This window comes from Pituophis catenifer, unplaced genomic scaffold (assembly GCF_029215685.1).
Source record: "Pituophis catenifer annectens isolate HBS135680 unplaced genomic scaffold, rPitCat1.0.hap2 SCAF_15, whole genome shotgun sequence".
NCBI classification, from domain to species: Eukaryota; Metazoa; Chordata; class Lepidosauria; order Squamata; family Colubridae; genus Pituophis; species Pituophis catenifer.
This window is the reverse complement of record NW_027256895.1, coordinates 8,863,197-8,887,966: the sequence shown is the minus strand read 5'-3', so window position 1 is coordinate 8,887,966 and position 24,770 is coordinate 8,863,197. Positions and strand designations below refer to the sequence as shown.

Genomic DNA, 24,770 nt, shown 5'->3' with positions numbered 1-24,770 from the left:
CTAATTTCTCTTTGTGAGTTGCTTCCTGTTGTTGAGGTCAGGTCGCAAAACAATGATGTAGCATTTTGGCAGGAATATGCATCCCAGTAATGCAGCGCTGGAGGACAAGATGGAGAAAACCTCCACAGCTACCATAGCTTTGCCTTTTGTGCTCAGATAGGCTGGAAAGAAAGAGATCCACACACTGCAAAAGGCCAACATGCTGAAAGTGATGAACTTGGCTTCGTTAAAGCTGTCAGGTAATTTACGAGCAAGAAAAGCCACAATAAAGCTGGCAATGGCCAAGATACCCATGTAGCTCAAGACAGAGTAGAAGAAGAAAGCTAATCCCTCATTGCACTGTAAAATCATTTCTTGGAGCTCTGAGTGCCTGTCCAACTCAGGGAATGGGGGAGATGTTGACAACCAAAGAATACAAATGCATACTTGTAACAGAGAACATGAGAGGACAATAGAAAAAGCCAATCTTTTCCCCACCCATTTCCTCATCTGAGAACCAGGTTTAGTGGCCATGAAAGCCACAACCACGGTGATAGTTTTAGCCAGAACAGTAGAAATGGCCACTGAGAAGGTGATGCCAAAAGTTGGTTGTCGGAGAAGGCAGGTCACTTTGCCAGGTTGGCTGAGGAACAACAATGAGGAGAGAAAGCAGAGCAGAAGAGAGACAAGGAGGGTATAGGTGAGGGACCTGTTGTTGGCTTTGACAATGGGAGTATCCCTGTGCTTAATAAAAATTCCAACTGCCCAAGTTGTCAAGAAGAAGAAACAAAGAGCAGCTGAAGCTAAACCGATTCCCAATGTTTCTTCAAAAGTTAGAAACATCACCACTTTCAGGATACATCCATTCTTTTCTTCATTTGGACAATGATCTTCTGAACATTCGAAACAGTCATCCATATCTGAAAGGAAAACCAAGCAATTTGTCATCTAGGCCTTCCGTATTATTCACATTGCCCTCTGAACAGGTGACATTTGTTATTCCTTTGGAACTCTTTCCACTGGTTATCAGATGGATCATGTTTCTATGAAAATTTTCCTCAAATGGAAAATTTAGGATTGGCTTAAAACGAAGCAGATATGGAAGGAATATTATTCTTTGAAATGAAACATTTTTTTAATCATTTTAAACTTTATTGCAATGTAGGCCATTTGGACTTTCCCCATTTTTTTTTCCAAAACGTGGAAAAGAAAATGATGAAGAGATATGTAAGTCTCTAGTAACAGAGTGTAATGACCTGAACAACAGATTGTGAGTCACAGCTATAAAAATGAATATTCACTAATAACGAAAAGTATTAGTTATTTGCACACTAAGGTAGTGTGTTACAGTTTGCTTAAATTTACTTATTTCTTTAGTATATGGTGATGTTCCAATAGCCAGGAGACTATAATGCTTATACAGACTAGTCCTTTGGCTGCCTAAGACTGCCAGCTCTGTTTGTCTATGAAGATTCTCAGTCACCCAGGTCATGGTTGTCCCAAAGGTGCTTTTTCAAGAGGCAACTTGACTTTCTTGTTTTTTTCTTTGAATATCTTTCACTTCTCCTCTAAGAAGCTTCTTTAGCTCTGACTGGATGGTGGGGAATGGAAGGATTTATATTCCTTGAAGACAGCTGGTCATTAAAAAGCAACTTTGGGAGAACCATGACCTGGATGAATGAGAATTTCCATTGATATTTATCTGTGCACTTTGGGATGAATACCCTTTAAATGGTGTGGAAGTAAATGGATTTCCAGCAAATCCATTCCATTTGTGCTTCAGTTTGAGAAGCAGACAAACATACACATCCACACAGCCTGCATCTGTCTTCCACAGTAAAGGGACACAGGGCAAAAAGGAACACAGCTGCACAAAGCACAGCTCCACAACACAGTCCTTTCAGCAGTTCCAAGAAGGCTCCATACCATTTGCACTACTCAGGTGACCCCGAGGACACAGACAAACCTCCAAGTGTCCTGAACAACTCTTTAAAAGAATGCAAGTGACCAGCTGTCTCCAAGGAATATAAATCCTTCCATTATCCACCATCCAGTCAGAGTTGAAGAAGCTTCTTGGATGAGAAGTGAAACATCTTCAAAGGGGGCGAGCTAGCTCTGCATCAGAAAGGAAGCTGAGTGGTTTCACTCAGGTGTGAAATGCTCCCGGTTCGGATTGGATCGCCTGATCCGGTAGCGATGGAGGCAGGTGGTTCGGAGAACCGGTAGCAAAAATCCCTGCCCCCCCCCATGCACAGCTGATCTGCGCAATCATCAGAGGCTTTTTTTTTTTAAAGGATTTTTTTCTACAACCTCTTCGGCAGAAAAAATGCTTTTAAAAGTAAAAAAAAAAGTGTCTGATGATTGTGCAACTCAGCTGGCATCATCAGAGGCTTTTAAAAGCATTTTTTCAAAGAGGTTGTAGAAAAAATGCTTTTGAAAGCCTCTGACAATCCCAGCTGAGTTGCCTGATCGGCAGAGGCTTTTTTTCTTTTAAAAGCCTCTGACGATCCCAGCTTTGTTGTCTGATTGGTAGAGGCTTTTAAAAGAAAAAAAGCCTCTGCTGATCAGGCAACTCAGCTGGGATCGTCAGAGGCTTTTAAAAGCATTTTTTTACCACCTCTTAGCCAAAGAGGTTGTAGAAAAAATGGTTTTAAAAGTAAAAAAAAAAAAAAAGTTGGCCATGCCCACCAGTCACATTATTCCCCCCCAAGCCACGCCCACAGAACTGATAGTAACAAATTTTAGATTTCACCACTGGTTTTGCTGCAGTATCATATGGGGCCCTGTCCCTTCACAAAGCTGTGTCACAAATGGATATCGCAAATGGGAAGTGCAGTGCTAGTAGGATTCTAACCATCCACATGAAGTGCCAGTTCGTCTCCCCACCGAAATGGTACCTATTTATCTATTTGCATATAACATGCTTTCAAACTGCTAGATCAGCAGAAGCTGAGATGAGTGACGGGAGCTCACCACACCACACAGTGCTAGGACTCAAACCGTTGGAGTTTAATGACCTTCTCTAGCATCGTTAAGCTATTGAACAACTGCTCCTCTTTGTTTGCTTAAATCAACCTAATGAAAACTTCCTGGAATGTCTAACCTACCCTTTTGATTTGAAATCTTCCCTTCTGGACATGGAACACAGTCATAGCAACAGAATTCTTTTCCTTCAATCTCCTTTTTCCAGTATCCAGGGGAGCAATGGTCATTACACAGAGAAATTGGAAGTACCTGGTGATAAACATAAAAGATTCTTTGAAAGGGTGGTTTTAGAAAAAAAACATTTATTAAACCTGCAGGATCTAATCTGGGACAGTCACCGTGACCAAAGGTGGACCAGTGACTGACTCAGAGTAGATTCTTCAACATTATCCTGGGACACCTTCATTGGTGAGTTATTAATCATCTTCTTTTATTGGGGTAAAGAATACTTTACTTCTCCAAAGGGCTAGTGAATATTACCTATCTGAATTTATATTAAAACATTAAAAGTTACAATGATGAGGAAAAGAGTCTCTTTGAAAAAGGCAAGGTGAATAAATGAATATGCGGGATGAAAATGTTACAGAAATAAGGCAATGTTCATAATTTGAAAGGTAATTGCAACCAAAAAGAAAACCTGACTTTTACATTGTAAGATCATTTTGTCAATTTGATTAATACTTGATCATGGGACATATTTGTTCATAGTATGCCATTTTTTCTTACAAACATAGAAATTAGATTTCTAAAGAAGCTTTGCTCAATATGGATTAAGAGACCAAGGCCTCTATCTGGAATCATAATGGCTCAAGATATAGTCCATGAAATAAGTCCATGCCTGGTTAAAAGCTGGATGCCAGACAATCAGATCTTCATCAATGAATAATTCTTTGCCTGTTGGAGAACTCGGATCTATTCTTCCGACTCTAACTCTTTGAAAAGACCGATTGGGAAATGTGATGAGGTTGATGATATCAAATCCACCCATTACTTCTCCTTTTTCATTCAAGGAAACTTTCTCTCCAGCCGAATTGTTAAAAGAAATGCCATGTAGAAACGGATGGAGCTATGTGAAAGATAATGAAAGAAACAGAGAATTTAAAGGGTAATACAGGTAGTCCTCTATTTACAACAGCTTGTTTGGTGACTATTTTAAGTTGTGATGGCACTGAAAAAAGTGACTTATGACCGTTTTTCACATTTATGATCTTTGCCACCTTCTGAGAAGCAAAATCCATGGGGAAGCCAAGTTTTAAAAGATAGTTTAACAGTAAGAGAGATGGAAGGGACCTTGGAGGTCACCTAGTCCAATCTCCTGATCACGCAGGAAACCTGTACTAGGGATTCAAACCGCCAAACTGCCGACCTTTCTGATCAACAAGCTCAGTGTTTTAGCCACTGAGCCACCTAGCCAGGTTCCCTTAACTGTGTTACTTAACAATATAGTAGTTTCTTGGTGTTCATACCTAACTGGATTTTATAAGCAGAAAATATTAAGACTTTCTTCTATAGGTTCAAATGATAATTCTAGATCAAATTGCTCATTGAAATAAAAGAAGTGTCCAATGCAGAGAGAATACCTGCCAAGGCTGCAGATGTGGAAGGTCAGTTTTTTTACCCATCATTGTTTTTTTCTTATGGAACCCCAACATGAATAGAGCTTGCAAAGCATGAGCCACAGCATAAACAGCATTGTAGACACTGTAGCTTTGGCTAGTCATTTCCATTTCAAACACAGGCCCAGGAAGATCCTCCAGTTTCTTTTCCACTGGGCACTGCCTATTGGACATTTCATGTAATTCTGATTTTGAGAATGAACAATCAAATGATTGTTCCCAAACATCCTGCAGAAACCCATCTCTGTAGTCTGCATGAGGTTTGATGGTCTGAAGAAACTCCTTGAAACCAACAACTGCTCTTGAATGAACAGTGAAGGAAAGAGCCCCATGGAACATCTGGAGATCCCAACTGATTTGAAAGCCGGACAGCACAAAATCAATCTGTGCAGTCATGATCCACACCTTTCTAAGTAATGCAGTTTGCTTGTTTTCAGGATTTGCTACAAACATGATAGCCCTGAGCCCCATAATTGTCAGCGATTCTCCGTAGACTAGAAATGTGGTGGTGTTGCTGTTCCCCAAATTAGTGGAAATACCTGAGAGCATGTGATAAAGTTCTATATAGTGTTCAACGTGGACTAGTTGTGAAAGCCTTTGTACGAACGATGAACAGATTCCATTTTGTGAAAGCATGGGCTGCATTTTCTGTAGAAAACGTTCTCCGTTGTTGTTATCCATAGTAAAAATCCCAATCCAGGTCCATTTGAAATGATGAAGCAGTTGGATAATTCCAATGTATTGATGGTCCTCTTTTGGGACCATGAAATAAAGTGAAGAGCGTTTGCTAGTCTGAAACTCCTCTTGGGCTAATGAGCCATATGTCAGCTAAAATAAAGCAGAATAATACTTTGTTGATTCATTAGCTCAAATCCGATCTTTCTAGTTTTCCTGTAAAAGATCTCCAAAGAAGGAACAATTCCTCTATTTCTTTTGAAATATTAATATAGAATGGAATTTCTAGGAATTATTTCAAACACATTATAATAGTTCATTTGTTTGAACAAGACGAGAGTGTGCTACATTCAAATCTATGGTATGGAATGGAATGACTCTAAATAACTCACTTCTATGATTGGCATTGTAGCTTCATAAAAGACTGTGAAGTATTATAACTTAAGGTCTGTAGAAAGTCTTAATACAAATCTAATATCTCAGTAACTATGCCATAACAACAAAGTACAATTTTTTTCTGTTCATCTCCTCCATACTGACCTGTGGAATCTTGTAAAAAGCTACAACTTCAGCTATATTAGATGATGTATCAGAACCTAATCCTCCAATGAGAGCTATCAGATTCTTCTGGCTATCACATTTGTAGTTAGGGACAAATTCCTGGGATTTGAAAAGGAGGTCCAGAGTGGTGCGATAAGTCATCCTTGGATTGTGGTAACTGTCATAGATGTGGAACCCAAGAGTGACGTTAGGTAAGATTTGGGGGTCTTCATTGATCTCCTTCACAGCAAAGGCCAAGGCAAGGATGTGTTGGTAGAATTTGGTTAATACACTGCAAATAGATTAAGCACAAATAATAATAATAATAATAATAATAATAATAATAATAATAATAATAATAATAATAATAATAATAATAATAATAATAATAATTTTATTTCTATACCGCCCTTCTCCCGAAGGACTCAGGGCGGTGTACAGCTATTTAAAAACAGAATCAACATCAATTTAAAATAATTTAAAAATATTAAATAAATTTGGCTTAATTTAAAACCCCAAAAATTTTAAACATCCAATTTAAAATTATGTTGCTAACCCAGCCTGGCGGAACCACAGGGTCTTGAGTGCGCAGCGAAATACCCGGAGGTCAGAAATTTTACGAATTTTCAGGGGCAGTTCATTCCACAGGGTTGGGGCTCCCACAGAGAAGGCCCTCCCCCTGGATGTTGCCAGCTGACATAACTTGGCCAATGGCACCCTGAGGAGACCCTCTCTGTGGGAGCGGACTGGTCGATGGGAGGCTATCGGTGGCAGACGATGGTCTCGATGGTACCCGGGTCCTGTGCCATGGAGCGATTTAAAGGTGGTGAACAACACCTTGAATTGCACCCGGAAGACCACTGGGAGCCAGTGCAGCTCGCGCAGGATGGGTGTCACATGGGCGAAATGGGTTATTAATAATAATAATAATAACCCCTCTGAGGAGCTCTACCTTGTCGTGGTGGAAGGGCTTGCATGCTCTAGTGATCCTAAGGGCTATGCTGAACAGGTGCAACCATATCAGACAGATCTTAGGTGAAGGGCCAGACAAAATTTGCTCCACAACCCATTCAAACATGGTGAATATGAAAAAAATGAAATTTATGTGGGCTGAACCGTCGCCTGGATTAACAAGGGTTCCGTTGGATGCTATGGCTCCTGGGAATTCTACGCAAAATGAGTTACAGAGCTCAGCTCTCTCTGCTAGGCAGCCAGGGCATGGAGCTGACAAGCTACTGGAAGAAAAACCCAAAAAGTGAAAAATCTGGACTAGGGAAGAAAACACCTCTATTATGGAAACTTACTATCAGTCTGAGACAGCAAAACGTGGATTTCAAAAATGAATGTATCGGATTTGGAAGATGAACCATACGGACTGTGACACCAGTGAACAAAGGTTAATGGACCAACGACGTGTAATCCTAAAACACATTTTTTTCACTACAGAAGAATTAATAGCAATAGAAGAGAAAGCAATTAATGGTCTGAGTACATCAACAAAGAAGAGTAACATCAAGAATGATTTGCAGACTCAAAAGCATATTGAGGAAGAAAGGGAGGAAGAGGATACTGAAATGGATGAAGATAAAGAACAAGGAAGCACTGAAGAACAAACACCAACAGATAGTGCTCAATTAGCTGGAAAAATAAAGCATCAGATGGAAGATGCTGAAAGAACACGTTTGCCAAAGCTGAACCAAGTGAACCAGAAAGAATTGAGAAATGTACTAAAAATGGTCAATGAGGCTGTGCAAACTATTCGAACCACTACCTTAGCTGAAACAAACCAACTGATGTATGCAGCAGCCGTCATAACCACCAAAGAACTGTGGTTGAAAATACAAAAGAACCAAAGAGGCAAGAAGGAGAAGCCTAAGTGGAAAATTCGATTAGAATTGAAAATCAAAAAAGTATGTGGAGATTTGAGCAACTTGAAGAACCTAAGGCAAGGTCAACTAAAGAACAAGCAGGTCAAAAGCAGCCTGGAAGCAAGATACGATCTGAGGAATAAGGAGATTGCGGTAGTAATTGAAGAGCTGAAGGTATGAAAACCGAGTAACTCAGTTCAAGGAAAACTCACAGTTCAGAGCAAATCAGCACCAGCTTTATAAGAGCTTAGAAAATGTAACAACAAATGAAAAGCCTGATAAAGAGAAAGCTCTGAAATTCTGGAAGAATGTGTGGGAAAACAACAAGAAGCATAACAGTAATGCAAAATGGATCAAACAGGTTGAGGACTCTATTAAAGTGCATAAAATGGAAGACGTGAAAATAACAAAAGCAATGGTGCAAAGACAGTCAAGAAAAGTGAAGAACTGGAGTGTACCTGGACCGGATGAGCTGCATGGCTTCTGGATAAAGGCACTTACAAGTGTGCACAAAAGATTGGCAACCCAGATGAACCAGATCCTAGAAACACCTGAAAATGATGAATGGATGACAACTGGAAGGACATTTTTGATCCAAAAAGATAAAGAAAAAGGAAAGGACCCTGGAAATTATAGGCCAATCACCTGTTTGCCAACAACATACAAGCTTCTTACTGGTATCATTGCAAACCAAATCTATGGATACCTGGAAAAAAATAACTTGCTTCCTGTAGAACAGAAAGGATGCTGCAAAAACTCAATAGGAACAAAGGATCAATTGCTGATTGACAAGCGAATCCTAAAGAACTCAAAGAAAAGACGAACCAACCTGTTCATGGCTTGGATAGACTATAAGAAAGCGTTTGATTCAGTTCCCGATAGCTGGATCAAGAAATACCTGGAAATCTTTGGCATCAGCAGCAACATACAAAAATTCATGGAATCTTCAATGAACCTCTGGAAAATGAAACTTATGGCTAATGAAGAAGAACTGGGTGAAGTTGAAATTAAATGAGGCATTTTCCAGGGCGATTCCTTTTCACCCCTACTTTTTATACCCTCAATGCTACCACTGACAATCATTTTGAAGAAGATGAACTGTGGATATGAACTTGCAAAGAAAGGACTGAAAATCTCACACTTGATCTACCTGGATAATTTGAAGCTGTTTGGTAAAACAAAAGCTGAACTGACTTTATTAATTGAAAACAGAAAAGAATTCAGCCAAGACATCGGTATGCAGTTTGGAATTTATTTATTTATTTATTTTATTCAATTTTTATACCGCCCTTCTCTTGCTGGACTCAAGGCGGTGCACAGCCTAGAATAAAAAATCATCCCAATACAAAATTTTAATTTTTAAAAGAATTAAACAAATTTTGACCCAAAATTTAAAACCTCCTGACTAAAATCCATTTACAATTAAAAATATCTAAAGGGGGGGGTTATGCCAGCCCAGCTTGATGAAATAGATAAGTTTTGAGGGCACGGTGAAAAGCACGGAGATCTGGTATCCTACGTATCTCTGGGGGAAGGTCATTCCAGAGGGCAGGTGCTGCCACAGAGAAGGCCCTCCCCCTGGGGGTCGCCAGCTGACATTGCCTGGCTGACAGCACCCTGAGAAGTCCCTCTCTGTGGGAGCGAACTGGCCGGTGGGAGGCTATCGGCGGAAGAAGGTGGTCCCGTAAGTACCCAGGCCCTATGCCATGGAGCAGGTGGTAACCAACATCTTGAAGCGCACCCAGAAAACCACCGGGAGCCAATGCAGCTTGTGCAGGAGGGGTGTCACATGGGAGCATCCCATTGCTCCCATAATCCCCCACGCAGGTGCATTCTGCACCAGTTGGAGCCTCCGGGTGCTCCTCAAGGGGAGCCCCATGTAGAGAGCATTGCAGTAGTCCAGGCGGGAAGTGCCAAATGCCTGAGTGACTAAAGAGTCCCGATCCAGAAAGGGACACAACTGGCGAATCAGGCAAACCTGATGAAAACTCCCCTGGCCACGGCCGTCATGTGCTCTTCTAAAGACAGCCATCCATCCAGAAGGACGCCCAAGTTGCGAGCTCTCTCCGTGGGGGCCAGTAACTTGCCTCCAATAGCCAGTGATGGCACCAGCTGGGTATATTGGGCCACCGAAAGCCACAGCCACTTGGTCTTGGAAGGGTTGAGTCAAAGCCTGTTTCTCCCCATCCAGACCCGCACAGCCTCTAGGCACCGGGACATCACTTCAAGGGCATCATTGGGATGGCCTGGGGTGGAGATGTACAGCTGAGTATCGTCAGCGTACTGATGGAACTCCACCCCAAAACCGCGGATGATCTTGCCCAGCAGCTTCACATAAATGTTGAACAGAAGGGGTGAGAGGACTGACCCCTGCGGCACCCCACAAACAAAGCGCCTTGGGGTCGACCTCTGCCCCCCTGCCAACACCGACTGTGACTGGTCAGAGAGATAGGAGGAGAACCACTGTAGCGCGGTGCCCCTCACCCCTCTAATCGGCACAGAATGATACCATGGTCGATGGTATCAAAAGCTGTTGAGAGATCTAACAGGACTAGGAAAGAGGAACAACCCCTATCCCGAGCCCTCCAGAGATCATCCACCAACGCGACCAATGCAGTTTCCGTGCTGTGCCCAGGCCTGAAGCTGGACTGGAGTGGATCTAGATAGACAGCTTCATCCAGGTACTGAGGGAGCTGTCACGCCACCACACTCTCAACAACCTTTGCCACAAAGCGAAGGTTGGAGACCGGACGGTAGTTAGCCAAAACAGCTGTATCCAGAGAGGGCTTCTTGAGGAGGGGCCTCACCACCGCCTCTTTCAAGGCGGATGGCAAGACACCCTCACTCAAAGAAGCGTTAATAATCCCCTGGAGCCAGCCTCGCGTAACCTCCCTGGAGGTTACCAGCACCAGCCAGGAGGGACATTGGTCCAGTAAACATGTGGTTGCGTTCAGCCATCCCAGTATCCTGTCCACGTCCTTGGGGACAACAGGGTCGAACTCTTCCCAAATGACATTCTCAAGACCGGCCTCCATCATCCCGCCTCTACCCACCCAGTCAGAGACCAAGCCTTCCCGAATCTGAGTGATTTGATCGTGCAGATACTGAACAAAATCCTCAGCCCGACCCTGCAAGGGATCCTCCCACGGTCCCAGATGGAGGAGGGAGTGGGTCACCCTAAAAAGGACAGCTGGGCGGTTATCTGCAGATGCGATAAGAGCGGAAAAACAATTACATTTTGCCGCTTTTATCGCCACTAGGTAGGTCTTAATATGAGAATTGACAAATGTGCAACAATAGCAACCAAAGCAGGCAAGATCATAGAAGAGGATGGAATAGAACTAGAGAATGAAGAAATGATAAAGGCAATAAAATCAGAAGAAGGCTACAAGTACTTGGTGATTTTAGAAGCCTCTGACTTAATGCATAATAAAGTCAAGGAATTAACTTTAGCCAAGTACATTCGGTGAATTTGTAAGATATTAATGTCCAAATTGAGTGGAGGAAACATCATAAAAGCCATAAATACCTGGGCTATACCTATGATCCGATACTTTGCAGGAATAATTAACTGGACCCAGATGGAGTTAGACAATTTGGACAGAAAAACAAGGAAACTTATGACAATGAATCATGCCTTGCACCCTAAAAGTGATGTTGATCTTGTGGGACTTTAGGATTCAGACTGACAGGCACTTGGTCCACAACACACCTGACATAACAATAGTTGAAAAGAAAAAAGTATGGTTCATTGACGTTGCAATACCTGGTGATGCACGGATTGAAGATAAGCAGCAAGAAAAAATCATAAAGTACCGGGACTTGCAAATTGAAGTTGAGCGACTGTGGAAAAAGAAATCGTGTGTTGTTCCGATTTTAATTGGAGCCCTTGGAGCAATACCCAAAGGGCTACCCTGCTACTTAGAAATTCTAAATTTGCCAGACTTGAACGTTTTGACTCTACAAAAAACCACCTTACTCGGAACAGCTTACATCCTCTGACGATACCTTAACAGTTCCTAGGTCCTTGGTTAGGACTCGAGCTGCTGAGCTATTAACCAGCCTCAAAGGCTGTGAACCTCACTAAAGATTAACCAATAATAATAATAATACTTGGTTGATACTTAGGACTCTGGCAGCAACCGGTATCAACCATTAGCACCAGTCAATGGTATTTGTGACACATTTTTAAATGTCCAGTTGACTGTGTTTCATTTTTAATGAATAAAAGAGAATAATAATAATAATAATTTTGCAAATTATTTTAGTATGGTACTGTTTTTAACCGACTACCAGAAAACGTGTTTCTGACTTAAGTATTCAAGAATTTTGTAGTCAGTCCAAATATATTTTGTATACAACTTTTTTTTCCTTTATCTTTTTCTAGAAAGTTACTCATCATAAGGCATAATATATTAATTTATGGAGTCTTAAATTCAGCATTCAGTTTAACTCAGAATGCCGTGGCTTGTTTTCTCTGTTGATTTAGTTTTCTAGGAACTTTAACGAATTAGAAAGAATTATAGATTAAGGGTGAGATTCTCCCTAAACCCATACATCTTCTTCATCTGAATCTTTTCAGTTCTGAAGGAATGTTCTATGATTTCTCAAAATCCTAAATTCCCCCAGAATCAATATCTAAGGTGTGTGCCCACTTTGGCTGCAAGATAGAAATATTAAAACATCTTTACTCTATCCTATCATTCTTTACTTTACCTTACTGTTCAGTAAAACAGAATGCCAATAATTTAACTAACTTCCAATATTTATGTCTATGCAGATTCTCAGTCATCCTGGTCATGGTTGGCCCAAAAGTGCTTTTCAAAAAGGCAACTGGACTTTCTTAGGTTTTTTGTCTTTGAAAATATTTTCAATTCAACCTTTATTGTCAAAGAACAACATGTGTACAATGAGATTGGCTGAGCTTCCCTTCATGCACCCACCCAATATAAATACATATCGATAACTCACAGTGAAAAAAAGAAAGTCCCTAACCCAATAAATCATACTAACAACACACAATCCTCTAGACATATATGTGCGTAACATTGCATTATGATATATTGCACAAATATGTTGCACCTGCCCTGCAAGCCTATTGTTTATGCTTATGATGTTATGTTGCATTCAGGAGTCTGACAGCCCACAGATAAAATTTTGCTTCTCATCCAAGAAGCTTCCAGAACTGAAACAGAGCAAGAAGCTTCTTGGATGAGAAGCAAAATGTTTTCAAAGGAAATACCAAGGATGTCTAGTTGCCTCTTGGAAAAGCACCTTTATTTTTCTGTTGTGAAATATGGCACAGCTGATTTTTTTTTTTTAGCATTCTTCTTTTTGATAATTTTCACACAATCGAATATGCTTTACTTATGAGAATGTTGTTGATGAAACAATCACAAACAAAGTTCCCTCTTCCCTCACCACTAGAAAGCTTTCAAAACACAAAGAATTCTTACATTTACATGAAAAACTCTACATTTCCTACACAAACAGTCATATAAATGATTCTTTGCTATGTGGGTCTAAGGTCAAATGATTCAAAGGAAAACCTTTACATTGGTGAATCATAAAGGTTGAGAAAAGGATGTTGTTTGAATAGAGTTTGATAGAAATGGTAAATCAAGTGAGACATCATCCCACCGATGACGAGGTCACCAGGTTGATACCACTCATGTGGAACAGGGAAAGCATCACTTGCAGGACAGCTCAGAGTAACTGCTTTGTGCATCCGGAACACCAGGAGGATCAATTTTATGATTTTCTGCATATGGAGAAAATGTCTCAGTCTATCTTCAAGGAGAACTCGTGGCATTTAAAACAGAAGGAAGAGAACTTTGTGGAAATGAATCTCACAGAGTCAGCATTACAACTTCCTTCCTCCATGTGGCTCTTGAAATATTTATATGGATCCTTTCTCACTCTCTATTCCCTTCTGTGCAGACTTTTTGATATTGTGGCCTGCTAGAATAATAGAATGATTGCAGTCATTCATAAGGGACATAATTGCCATTGAACCATTGGCAACCTGGCAATGTTTTCTTTATATGTCTGATCAACAACTTTCCTTCTTTGGAGTGACATCATAACTGACTGATGCTTAACCTGTTTTGAAAATAGTGGAGAAATGGAATTGGGAATTTGGCAGCTACAACGTTGCTCTAATTCTAGAAATCAGGACAAAGGTTTAATATTAATTAATGGATCAGGAATCCATTTCCCTGCAAAATGTTGGATGAAATGGTCAAACATCAACTATCTGGTACAGATTAGCGCAAACACAATGGTGGAACAGTATTTAAGATCCTATGTGAATTATCAGCAAACAGATGGGGCAGAACTGCTGCCTTTTGCCAAAGTGGCATACAACAATGTGGTGAATATTGGACTGACCCCTTTCCAAGTCAATAGTGGCATGGAATTTGTCCCCATGCCCAAGCTCCCTATGGAACAACTTTCACCCATGTCCTTGACTGGGATGGAATCCCTGAAAAAAGCCTGGGAAAATACAAAGTGAGCCCTTCAGGAAATGGTGACAACCCATAAAGTGCAAGCCAATAAGCATCGGGGGCCCCCAAAGCCCTTTCCGAATAGGGAGTAAGGTTTATCTCTCGACCAAGTACGTGAGGCTAGAGCTCCCCTGCAAAAAGTTAGAACCAAAGTTCATAGGGCCCTTCCTTATAGTGAAACTAACTAAACCTGTAACAGTACAGCTTAGACTCCCCCGCTTGCTAGGGGAAGTGCATCCAGTCTTTCACAGTAGCTTATTAAAACTGTCGGTAGACTACCAGCTCAGGCCAGTAGATCAGGCAACCCCAAAACCAATTGTAGTGCAACAGAAATGCATTACGAGATAAGAGAAGTTTAGATTCCAGGCTGTACAAGGGGAGGTTGCAGTACCTAATACAGTGGAAGGGATACCCATGGTCTGAAAAAGCTGGGATGTAAAAGCAGACAGGTTGGTTAAGCAGTTTCATGAGAAGTACTCTCAAAAGACAAAGGGACCTCCAGGGCAAGAAAGAGGGGTGTGTGTGAATGAACGCTAATTAACCTCCATGTGATTTCTCTTCTTTTTCAGGAACTTCTCTTCCATTAAGGGGGTCCGACTGTCAATTCTGAAGTGAACCTGGCTGGGGCCATTTTGGAGGCTTCAGGGTTGCCACAATGTGAAGAAGAGAAAGGGACGGGAAACATAGTTAGATGGGGAGTTTGTAGCCAAAACAAAATAGTTTCCTGTGGGAGCCAAGTACATTCCAACAGGTGGCTAGAGAGAGGAGGAGTAAAGTAACCAGGCAACCAGCCAGTACCTCGATTAGACAATGTGACCAATTGTTTGGAGAAAGGGAGGACTTTCACTTTTTAATCAGGTGAAAACCACGGGAACTTTCAGAGTCGGTTTTCACCAGTTTGTGCCAATATGATATCTCCAATAAAATTATGCCAATAAAATTGTTCTTTGAAGAACCTGCCTGCCTTGGAGTTCTGCTTTCTATGGCATAATTACTTGGAACCCTGACAATCATAGTTAAAATCCAATACTGTGTTTCCCCATAAACAGGACTTGTCCCGAAAATAAGGCCAAGCCTGATTTTTAGGGTGGGCATAAATATACGCCCTCCCCCCCAAAATAAGCCCTAGTGACAGGGTGGGCATGGCCAGCACAGGACGCAGCCCTTCCCTTCCCCGGTCACCTCATGGAGGTTCAGCCCCTTAATTTCTACCTGCTGCCCACTGCCCGCTGCTTGCAGAAGTGCTGTCTTAAATTAAAAGCCTTTTTCACAGCCATGTCAACCAGGGCCGGTGTTTGAGTAGGGGAGGGGCTGCTTGTAAAGTCGCACTTTTAAAGTGGGTGGGTAGGGGATATGTCTCCATGTCTCCTAGCTTTTTCAAAATCAGCTGAAGTTGGCTAACACTAATTCAAAAGCAACCACATTATAATGCCTGAAGGAGAATTCACCCACTGCTTTGATTTTGCCATATATAAAGTACATCCACAAAATCAGTTGCTGAACAATTTTCATTCATTTATTTATTTTATTTATTTATTAAATTTATATGCCGCCCCTCTCTGGAGACTCAGGGTGGCTCACAATACATTTTTTAAAAAAACATTCTAAAAACATTTAAAAGATTAAAAAACATTAAAAACCTTAGAACGCATTCATACCACTCATGGCCGGATCTCGCCAGATCGCAAAGCGCGATCAACGGCCCCAGGCCTGCTGGAAAAGCCAGGTCTTCACAGCTTTTCAGAAAGCCAGTAGGGTGAGGATGGTCCAGACATCAGGAGCTAACTGGTTCCAGAGAGCTGGGGCAGCCACAGAGAAGGTCCTCCCCCGTGGGCCCACCAGCCGGCATTGTTTAGCTGACGGGACCCGGAGGAGACCAACTCTGTGGGATCTTACCGGTCGTTGGGAGCTATGCGGCAGAAGGCGGTCTTGAAGATACCCTGGCCCTGAGCCATGTAGGGCTTTAAAGATAATAACCAACACCTTGAATTGTGCTGGAGACCAATAGGGAGCCAGTGCAGCTCGCAGAGAATTGGTGTAATGCGGGTGTATCTAGGTGCACCCACAACAGCTCGCGCAGCTGCATTCTGGACCAGCTGCAGTCTCCAAACACTTTTCAAGAGTAGCCCCATGTAGAGCATGTTGCAATAATCTAACCGTGAAGTGACAAGGGCATGAGTGACTGTGAGGAGCTCCTCCTGATCCAAGTAGGGTTGCAATTGGTGCACCAGGCGAACCTGTGCAAAGGTCCCCCTAGCCACAGCTGTCAGATGTTGCTCTAATCTTAGCTGTGAGTCTAGGAGGACACCCAAATTGCGAGCCCATTCTGAGGGGGACAATTTCTCCCCCCCCGAACCAAGGATGGACAAGCAACATAGTCTTTAGGAGGCAATACCCACAGCCACTCGGTCTGGTCTGGGTTAAGTCTGAGCCTGTTGACTCCCATCCAGACCCTCACAGCCTCCAGGCACCAGCACATCACATCCAGTGCATCACTGAATTGATGCGGGGTAGATACATACAGCTTGGTATCATCAGCATATTGCTGATATCTCACCCCGTATCATCGGATGATCTCATCCAGTGGCTTCATGTAGATGTTAAATAGGAGGGGAGAGAGGACTGATCCCTGAGGCACCCCGCAAACGAGGGGCCTAGGGGTCGACCTCTGTCCTCCCACCAACATCGAATGTGACCAACCAGAGAGATAGGAGAAGAACCACTGTAACACGATGCCTCCCACTCCCAACTCCCTTAGTTGTCCCAGAAGTTTACCATGGTCAATGGTATCCAAAGCCGCTGAGAGGTCAAGTAGCACCAAGATGGAGGAATGACCCCCATCTTGGGCTTGCCAGAGATCATCCATCAGTGTGACCAAAGCAGTTTCCATGCTGTAGCCAGGCCTGAAGCCCAATTGAAAAGGGTCCAGATAATCTGTTTCATCCAATGATCGCAGGATCTGTAGTGCCACCACTTTCTCTACAGTTTCTCTTTCTCTTTCCACTTTCTCTTTCTTCTTAGGCAGGGGTGTATACTGGCACCCTTTCTCTTTAATTTATATATCAGTGACTGGAGAAAGACATTTTCGGATCACATGGTCTACATCCATGCCCCTAGATTAGCTGATTATAGATGTCTGCTCCTGCTCTACGCTGACGATGCCACAATACTTTCATTTTTCCGGGTGGGCCTATGTAGAGCCTTAAAAATCCTTTCTGCTTATTGCTCTGCTAACCAACTGCATATAAACCACTCTAAGTCTAAAATCATGGTTTTTGCAAGAAGCAGGAAAATTTATCATTGGAACCTTGATGACATCCCAGTGGAACAGGTCCACAGATTTCAATATCTAGGTATCCTCTTTCAATCCAATACCAAGTGGCCTGCGCAAGTTAAGTCTCTCTGTAATAAGGCTAAGATTTCCACCCATGCCCTCATGCACTTTTTTCATACTGAGGGAGCTCATCACATCCCCTCATCAATAAAAGTCTACAGGGCAAAGGTGATAGTTGCTATCACCTATGGCGCCCCCCTATGGGTCCAATCCAACATCTCCTCTCTTGAGTCTGTCCACAGCCAGTTCCTACGCTGTTTGATGGGAGTCCCTCCCTGCGTAAGTAATGCCGCAATTCTTTTGTAACTGGGCATATCCTCAAAGCTACAATCTTGTGGAAACGTGCAATTGGCTATTGGTTGTCCCTGTGGAATAAACTCCTAGGCTATTACCTAGGCCAATGCCTATGGCGGGACTCTTTTCATAGTCCCTGGGCCCATAATATCCATACAAAACTTTTGAAGATCGGGATTTCCCCCATTGAAGCTTTTACCTTAGGCCCTGATTCTGCCAAATCGCTGATTTTTCAACGGCTGGATGACATTGATAGACAATTAAATCTGGCAAATGGATCGGGAACATGCTCACCGTTTTCCTTGGTATTGTTCCCTTGCCTTACCCTCTACTTTATCTCTCCATGTTACACTCTATCAAACATAGGCTCGCATTTATGAAGGCACGATTTAACGTGATCCCCTCGAGTGTCCTCGACAGTAGGCTCTCAGGGGGAGTAAAATCCATCTATTGTACATGTGATGGCTGATCCCTGGAATCTCTGTTCCACATTACATTCATATGTCCCCACTACCAAGATATAAGATCAAGATTCATTTCTCCTATTTTCCAGAGATTCCCTGGTTCACCCGATCTGTTCAGCCTTTATTTCCTACTCCAGGACACAGACCCCAATATAACTCCAAAGGTGGCAAAAAAATTTGCTGCAGTCATGGCTGAAAAAAAATGGGGGAAGAGACGGGTAACCCCTACGGCAGAGGATCACTAGTATTGTTAGTACAGAGTGTATCTGAGGCAGTAGATGGTGTACTGTCCCATGATCTATCTATATTTGTAAAATATACTCCCCTTTTATGTGTATTTTAATTTGCTCTTTGACCGTGATAAAAGCTTACTTACTTACTTACAGCCTTGTCCACTTCCTCAGGAGTCACTGGCTCAAACTCCTCCCACGCAATAGGACTAAGACCCGCCCCTGTCATCTCAGTCGGTATTGCCCAATCAGAGTCCAGGTCCATCCTAATCTGGGCGATTTTATCTGACAGAAACTGTACAAATTCCTCAGCTCTACCCTGCAAGGGCTCCTCCATTCCCCCAATATTAAGGAGGGAGCAAGTTACCCTAAATAAGAAGGTAACTCTTAAGAGCCTGGTGGCATGGCAGACTAAAGCACTGTTATTAACAGTTATTAACATCAGCTGCCTGCAATTACTGCAAGTTCAAATCTCACCAGGCTCAAGGTTGACTCAGCCTTCCATCCTTTCTAAGGTAGGTAAAATGGGGACCCAGATTGTGGGGGCAATAAGCTGACTTTGTATAAAAATATACAGAAGTATGAAGGCTATCGCTTAATGCATTGTAAGCTGCCCTGAGTCTCTGGAGAAGGGCGGCATATAAATAAAATAAAATAAATAAATAAATAAATAAATAAATAAATAAATAAATAAATAAACAAATAATAAATAAATAAATAAATAAATAAATAAATAAATAAATAGGGCGGCTGGGTGAGAATCAGTGGATGCAATAAGAGCAGAAATATATGAACATTTTGCCGCCTGTATCACCACTAAGTAAGTCCTAACAAAGGCTCTTAAAAGTGTTTGGTCGGATTCGGATTTACCGGTCCGAATGTGTGTGGATACACAGGCACAAATTGTGGCAAAAAACAAATCAGTTTGAATTCTCCTTCAGGCTTAAAAGACCTTTAGCCTTGTAATCTCAAATAATTAAAAAAAAAGTAGTCTGGTCTCCTATCCCTTCCCTGGCCGCCTCCCCTGTTGGCAGGCACTCACAGGTCCTGCTGCTGCTGCTTGCAACGAGCCTCAAATAAAGATATGTGCAGTGTTCATAGAAGTTTGTTCATGTTTGTTTCAAACTATAGTCCGGCCTCCAACAGTCTGAGGGACCATTATCCCTCCTTAATTCACCATTGGATGCTTTGTGTGTGTGTGGGGGGGTGTTGATTCTCACCTTCTGTCTGCTTCCAATGTCTCTCAATGCCCATCATGGGGGTTTTAGTTGCAGTCTGAATTGCTGCAGTTCTCAGTCTGGTTTATTGTGTGGTCATCTGAAATATGATCAGGAGTTATTTTGAAAGAAAATCTTGTTTGTTTTATTCCTTTTTCAATGGCCTATTTTAAGGAGCCTGAAGCTGCTGTTGTAATGAAGTTAGGCAAGTGGCAAGAAAGTTTGTACTCTTTTTCCCTTTGGGGGGTGGATCTTATTAAGTAAATAGATTCCTTGGCCTGAGCAAGTACAGTTTAGGAAGGAGAAAGGCATAAAATGGACAGTTAAATTGGCCACGCCTACCCAATTACATGACCACCTAGCAACGCCCACCCAAGCAAATAACCACCTAGCCACTCCCACTCAACAAGTTCGGCCCCCCAACAGTCTGAGAGACTGTGAATCGGCCCTGTTGTGGAATAAATAAATCAATGTACCGTAAACCTTTATCTCTATTAAGATCTACTTTAACAAATGAGCCTCTGAAGCAGTTAACAATAAATATTTTTATTTACATAAGAATAAATATCCTGTCAGATATATATATATATATATATATATATATATATATATATATATATATATATATATATATATATATGTAATTGCACTAAGCGATGTTAGCTCTGGCTATTCTTCCTCAGAAGAAAAAATCTTGTAAACCATCAGAACTGCATAAGAACTGCCCTACTAGCTGAATTCCAAAATGTCCACAGTTTTCTAACAGAAGAGCTGAACGGAACTCTCCAAACTGCCAACTGCCTTCTGAACTGCTTTCTGGACTACCAACGGTTTTCTGTCAAGAATCTCCTTTTATACTGTCAACTGTGACAGTTAGGGGAGGGAACATAAAAACCCTGGAGATTCAAACCCATCAGCTGCCTTCTGATTGGCTCACCCACTTGTCCATTCCAAAAGCCATTAATAGGCACAGCTATAGAGAAATAAATTTTCTCTAACAGGCCCCCTCTTTAAAAAGTTTGAGGACCTCTGTTTTAGAGGGTTTTTAAGGTCACCTGGAGGTTTTCTGTGTCATCAGGGTCACCTGAGTGGTGCAAATGGGTGTGGAGCCTTCTTGGAACTGCTGAAAGGACTGTGTTGTAGGCTGGAGATAAATGATGCCTTATCCCTCTCCCTCTGTTGAGAGAGGGCTGTTCAATTTTGAAAGCACCTTTGGGATAACTTAACCAATGTTCTTTTTATTTTATCTTATGCCTTCAGCCTACACATGAAACTAACTTTTGCTCTATATCCATTGCAATCTAATTTCGGATCTTTCAAATCAGAATCATTTATACATTCAAAGTAATATTAACTCATAGCAAATGCCTGGGCAAGTTTTTTTTTTTGTTGTTGCTGTTAATAGCTTTATCGTTGGCGTGAGAGCTCATAGAGAACCCACATGATATTCTCAAAAATAAAGACAATGCTAAATGCTTTTTATTTTATCATATTATTGTTTTATTTTTCATTCCTATTTCATATTTTATTTTAACAAAAAAAAAGTGCTGATCCAGTGGTGAAATCCATTTTTTTTTACTACCAGTTCTGTGGGCATGGCTAGGTGGGTGTGGTGAAGCTTGGTGGGCGTGGCTTGGTGGGTGTGGCAGGGGAAGTATACTACAAAATCTCCATTCTCACCCCACTCCAGGGTAAGGATACCGCAAAGTCTCCATTCCCACCCCACTCCAGGGGAAGTATACTACAAAATCCCCATTCCCCCCCCCATTCCGGGTGGAAGGATATTGCAAAATCTCCATTCCCACCCCACTCTAGGGCCAGCCAAAGGTGGTATTTGCCAGTTCTCCAAACTACTCAAAATTTCCATTACCAGTTCTCCAGAACCTGTCAGAACCTGATGGATTTCACCCATGTGCTGATGTACCTTTACATAATATGGAATGGAGGGGAATTGTACAATTTGTCAGTGTAAGGTTCACATGCTGTCATTAAACAATTGTTTCAATGTGAATTCATGTAACCCATCTGTTTTGGTTTGAATTTTGACATTTCAAAAACACAGGACCAAATTTCCTGCAATATAATCACAGAAAGGATAATTTCTTAAAAAGAAGAAAGAGGACTGCAGCTCGCTAATTGCCTCATCGGAAAAGTTAGATATGAAGAAGGGGGAGATTAGGAGAACTACCAAAGGAGTATTTCCACTTTTTTTCCTCAGCCGTTCTTGTGCGAACGCTAATAATGCTATCATTAAGTGATCCTAAAGATGCTTTTTCAAGGGAGACATTTTTTCTCATGGAAAAACAAAATCCAGCTGCCTTTTCAAAAAGCACTTTCAGGACAACCATGATTTGGATGACTGACAATCTCCATAGATATCATTAACTGATACTCTGGTGTATAATTACAACACAGACAGTCCGGCTGGCTGACTGACACCACTCCTGCTAGGGCTTGTGTTAATTCTTGGGTTGAATCGGAAACTAAAAATATAAATTTTCCTATCTGCTGGCTATAAGCATGCCACAGTTGGATAACTAATGTCCAATTCGACAGACATCTTATTATGCCATTGTTTATTTTTCCAGATAATGACTCTGCAATTTGGCTTTTGATGTTTCCTCAGCCACAGTGTTGAGAATAAGACCACTTCCAGGCCTGTGAGAGTTGCAAGCCTCAAGAGAGTTTCTCACAAACCATCTCAGCTCTTTTCACAGCTGAGATAATTTCAATTTTAACTAGAATTTGCTGACATGGAAACCAAATTGCTTGGAGGACATGTGAATGGTTTAGAGAAGCCACACAGCTCTGTTAATATGATGATGATTAAATATTTTATTTCCTTTTCATATTGACCTATAATTATTTCTAATAAAAAGGTTTCTGGCCTCATTTCTAATTTTTGGTGCATGATTTCTTTTATTTGTTTTCTAATCATTTGCCAATATTGTTTTGTTTTCTGACAGGACCACCACATATGGTAATAGGTTCCTTTTTGGAGTTTGCATTTCCAGCATATTGGGGATGTATTCGGGAACATCCTTGCCAGTCTGGCTGGTGGGAGGTGCCACCTATAGAACATTTTGTACATGTTTTCTTTATAGGGTACAGTCATAGTTAGTTTATAATTTATTGTCCATAGTTTTTCCCATTTTTCCAATTCAATGTTATATCCGAAATTTCTCGCCCAAATTATCATATTTTCTTTAACCACTTCTTCTTCTAATTTGTATCTTAGTAGGTAATTGTAAGGTTTTTTTTTATCAATTTGTCTTCTGTCCCTTGTAAAATTTTATCTAATTCATATTGACCTTTTTGAAATCCAAATTGTCCTGAATCTGTCTTATCTCTAGATTTATTTGCAAGTATGGCCACCAATCAATGTCTGTACCCATTTCTTTCAGTTCTTGTCTCGATCTTAGTTCTCCTTGATTGTTTAGCAGGTCTTTATAGGTTTTCATTTTGGCAGTGTCCATAGCATTAGGGTAAATCTGTGCCTCTATAGTCGATAGCCATTCCGGAATTTTATCATAGTGTGTCTTTTTTATCCCCTTCCATGTCTGGAACAATGCTTGTCTCATGATGTGTTTTTGAAAATATCCGTGTTGCTTATCTTTTGGGGAGGGGCGATAATAGTAACAAGGTGATGTCCTATTTTTTACATATACAACAAACATGTCAAAAACAACTCCCGCTGGCTGGATGGGCCCATATCTGGCCTACGGGCCTGCACTGGAGATAGCAAGGGATCAACTTTACTGTGTAGGCCCTGGCTCAGCCTGATTGGCCACCCTTCCCAATGTGCGAACAGAGGAATCATGCAGGGGCTGACAGTGTCTGGGGCACTTAGCAAGGGCACTCTGGAGTTCTGCAGCCCACGCAGCACAGATGAGTCTTGATGCTCTGACTGCCAGGCTGGCCCTTCCAGCAGCAGGTGGAGCCATAGGCATGGGAGGGAGGCACATCTCTGACCTGCCAGATGTGCTGTGTGGTCAGCTGCCCACTCCGTCCCACAGTCTGTCTTTGCTTGCCTCTGGCCATGACCAGGCAGGCAGCTGCGCAGCGCCTGCAGCAGGCCAGATTGAGTGCCTCCACCCATACCTCTGTGGTTGGACAGTGAGAGTCGAGCATGCAGGGGCCACACCATGGTGCCATCCTCTGCCACCTGTCTCGCCTTGCCACACCACAGCAGCAATGGCAGCAGGCAGAAGTAAAGGCATGAGAGGACAAAGATGAGCTGGTCCTCTGGATGTACTGTACAGCCCCCCTTCCCCATCGTGGCTGTGGGCAGGCAAAGATAGACAGTTGGAAAAAGTGGGAGGGTGGCCAAATAGTGCATCCAGCTGGCCAACCCATCCGCGAGATCACCCCTAGTCCTTCTTTTCACTAGACTAGACATATCCAATTCCTGCAACCATTCTTCATATGTTTTAACCTCGAGGCCCCTAATCACCTTTGTTGCTCTTTTTTGCACTCTTTCCTGAGTGCAGAAAGGATTAATTTGAAATGCAAAGAAGCTGGAAACCAGATGTATTTGAAACACTGAGAAGCCATAGATTTTATATAAAACCTTTCATTTAGGTTCACAATGCTGTCACCCCTATAAGTATTTTTTGGGATTGTAGTTACGATTATGAAATTCATGGGAAGAAAAAAAAATCCTTGCATTGGTAAATCATACTGTATTAGAGACGAATATTCCTTAAATTCAATTTCATAAAAATGGTAGAAAAATTGAGACACTATCCCACTGAGGATAAAGTCACTGGGCTGGTACCACTAATGTGGAACAAGGAAAGCATCTCTTGTAGGGCAGCTCAGGGGTATTTGTTTGTGCCCCAAGAATATCAGAAGGAACAACATTTTGACTCTTTAGTTATGGTGAAAATGTCCATCTCTTTTATCAAATTATAGGAAAGCAGTGGTGAAATTCAAATGTTTTTACTACTGGTTCTGTGGGCGTAGCTTGGTGGGCATGGTATGGCTTGGTGGGTGTGGCTTGGTGGGCATGGCAGGAGAAGGATACTGCAAAATCTTCATTCCCACCCCATTCCTAGGGAAA

General features: G+C 41.9%; 1 protein-coding gene across 1 annotated transcript; it reads right to left on the bottom strand.

The window, feature by feature from the left end:
- LOC139324307 (vomeronasal type-2 receptor 26-like) lies at positions 1-23,984 on the bottom strand. Its single transcript, XM_070954028.1, has 5 exons — positions 23,681-23,984; positions 8,562-8,640; positions 5,796-6,087; positions 3,087-3,213; positions 1-899 (listed from the first exon to the last, which is right to left on the bottom strand). The coding sequence occupies exons 1-5, from the start codon at positions 23,982-23,984 to the stop codon at positions 1-3; spliced, it is 1,701 nt and encodes a 566-aa protein (XP_070810129.1).
- Between the last annotated feature and the right edge of the window lie 786 nt (positions 23,985-24,770).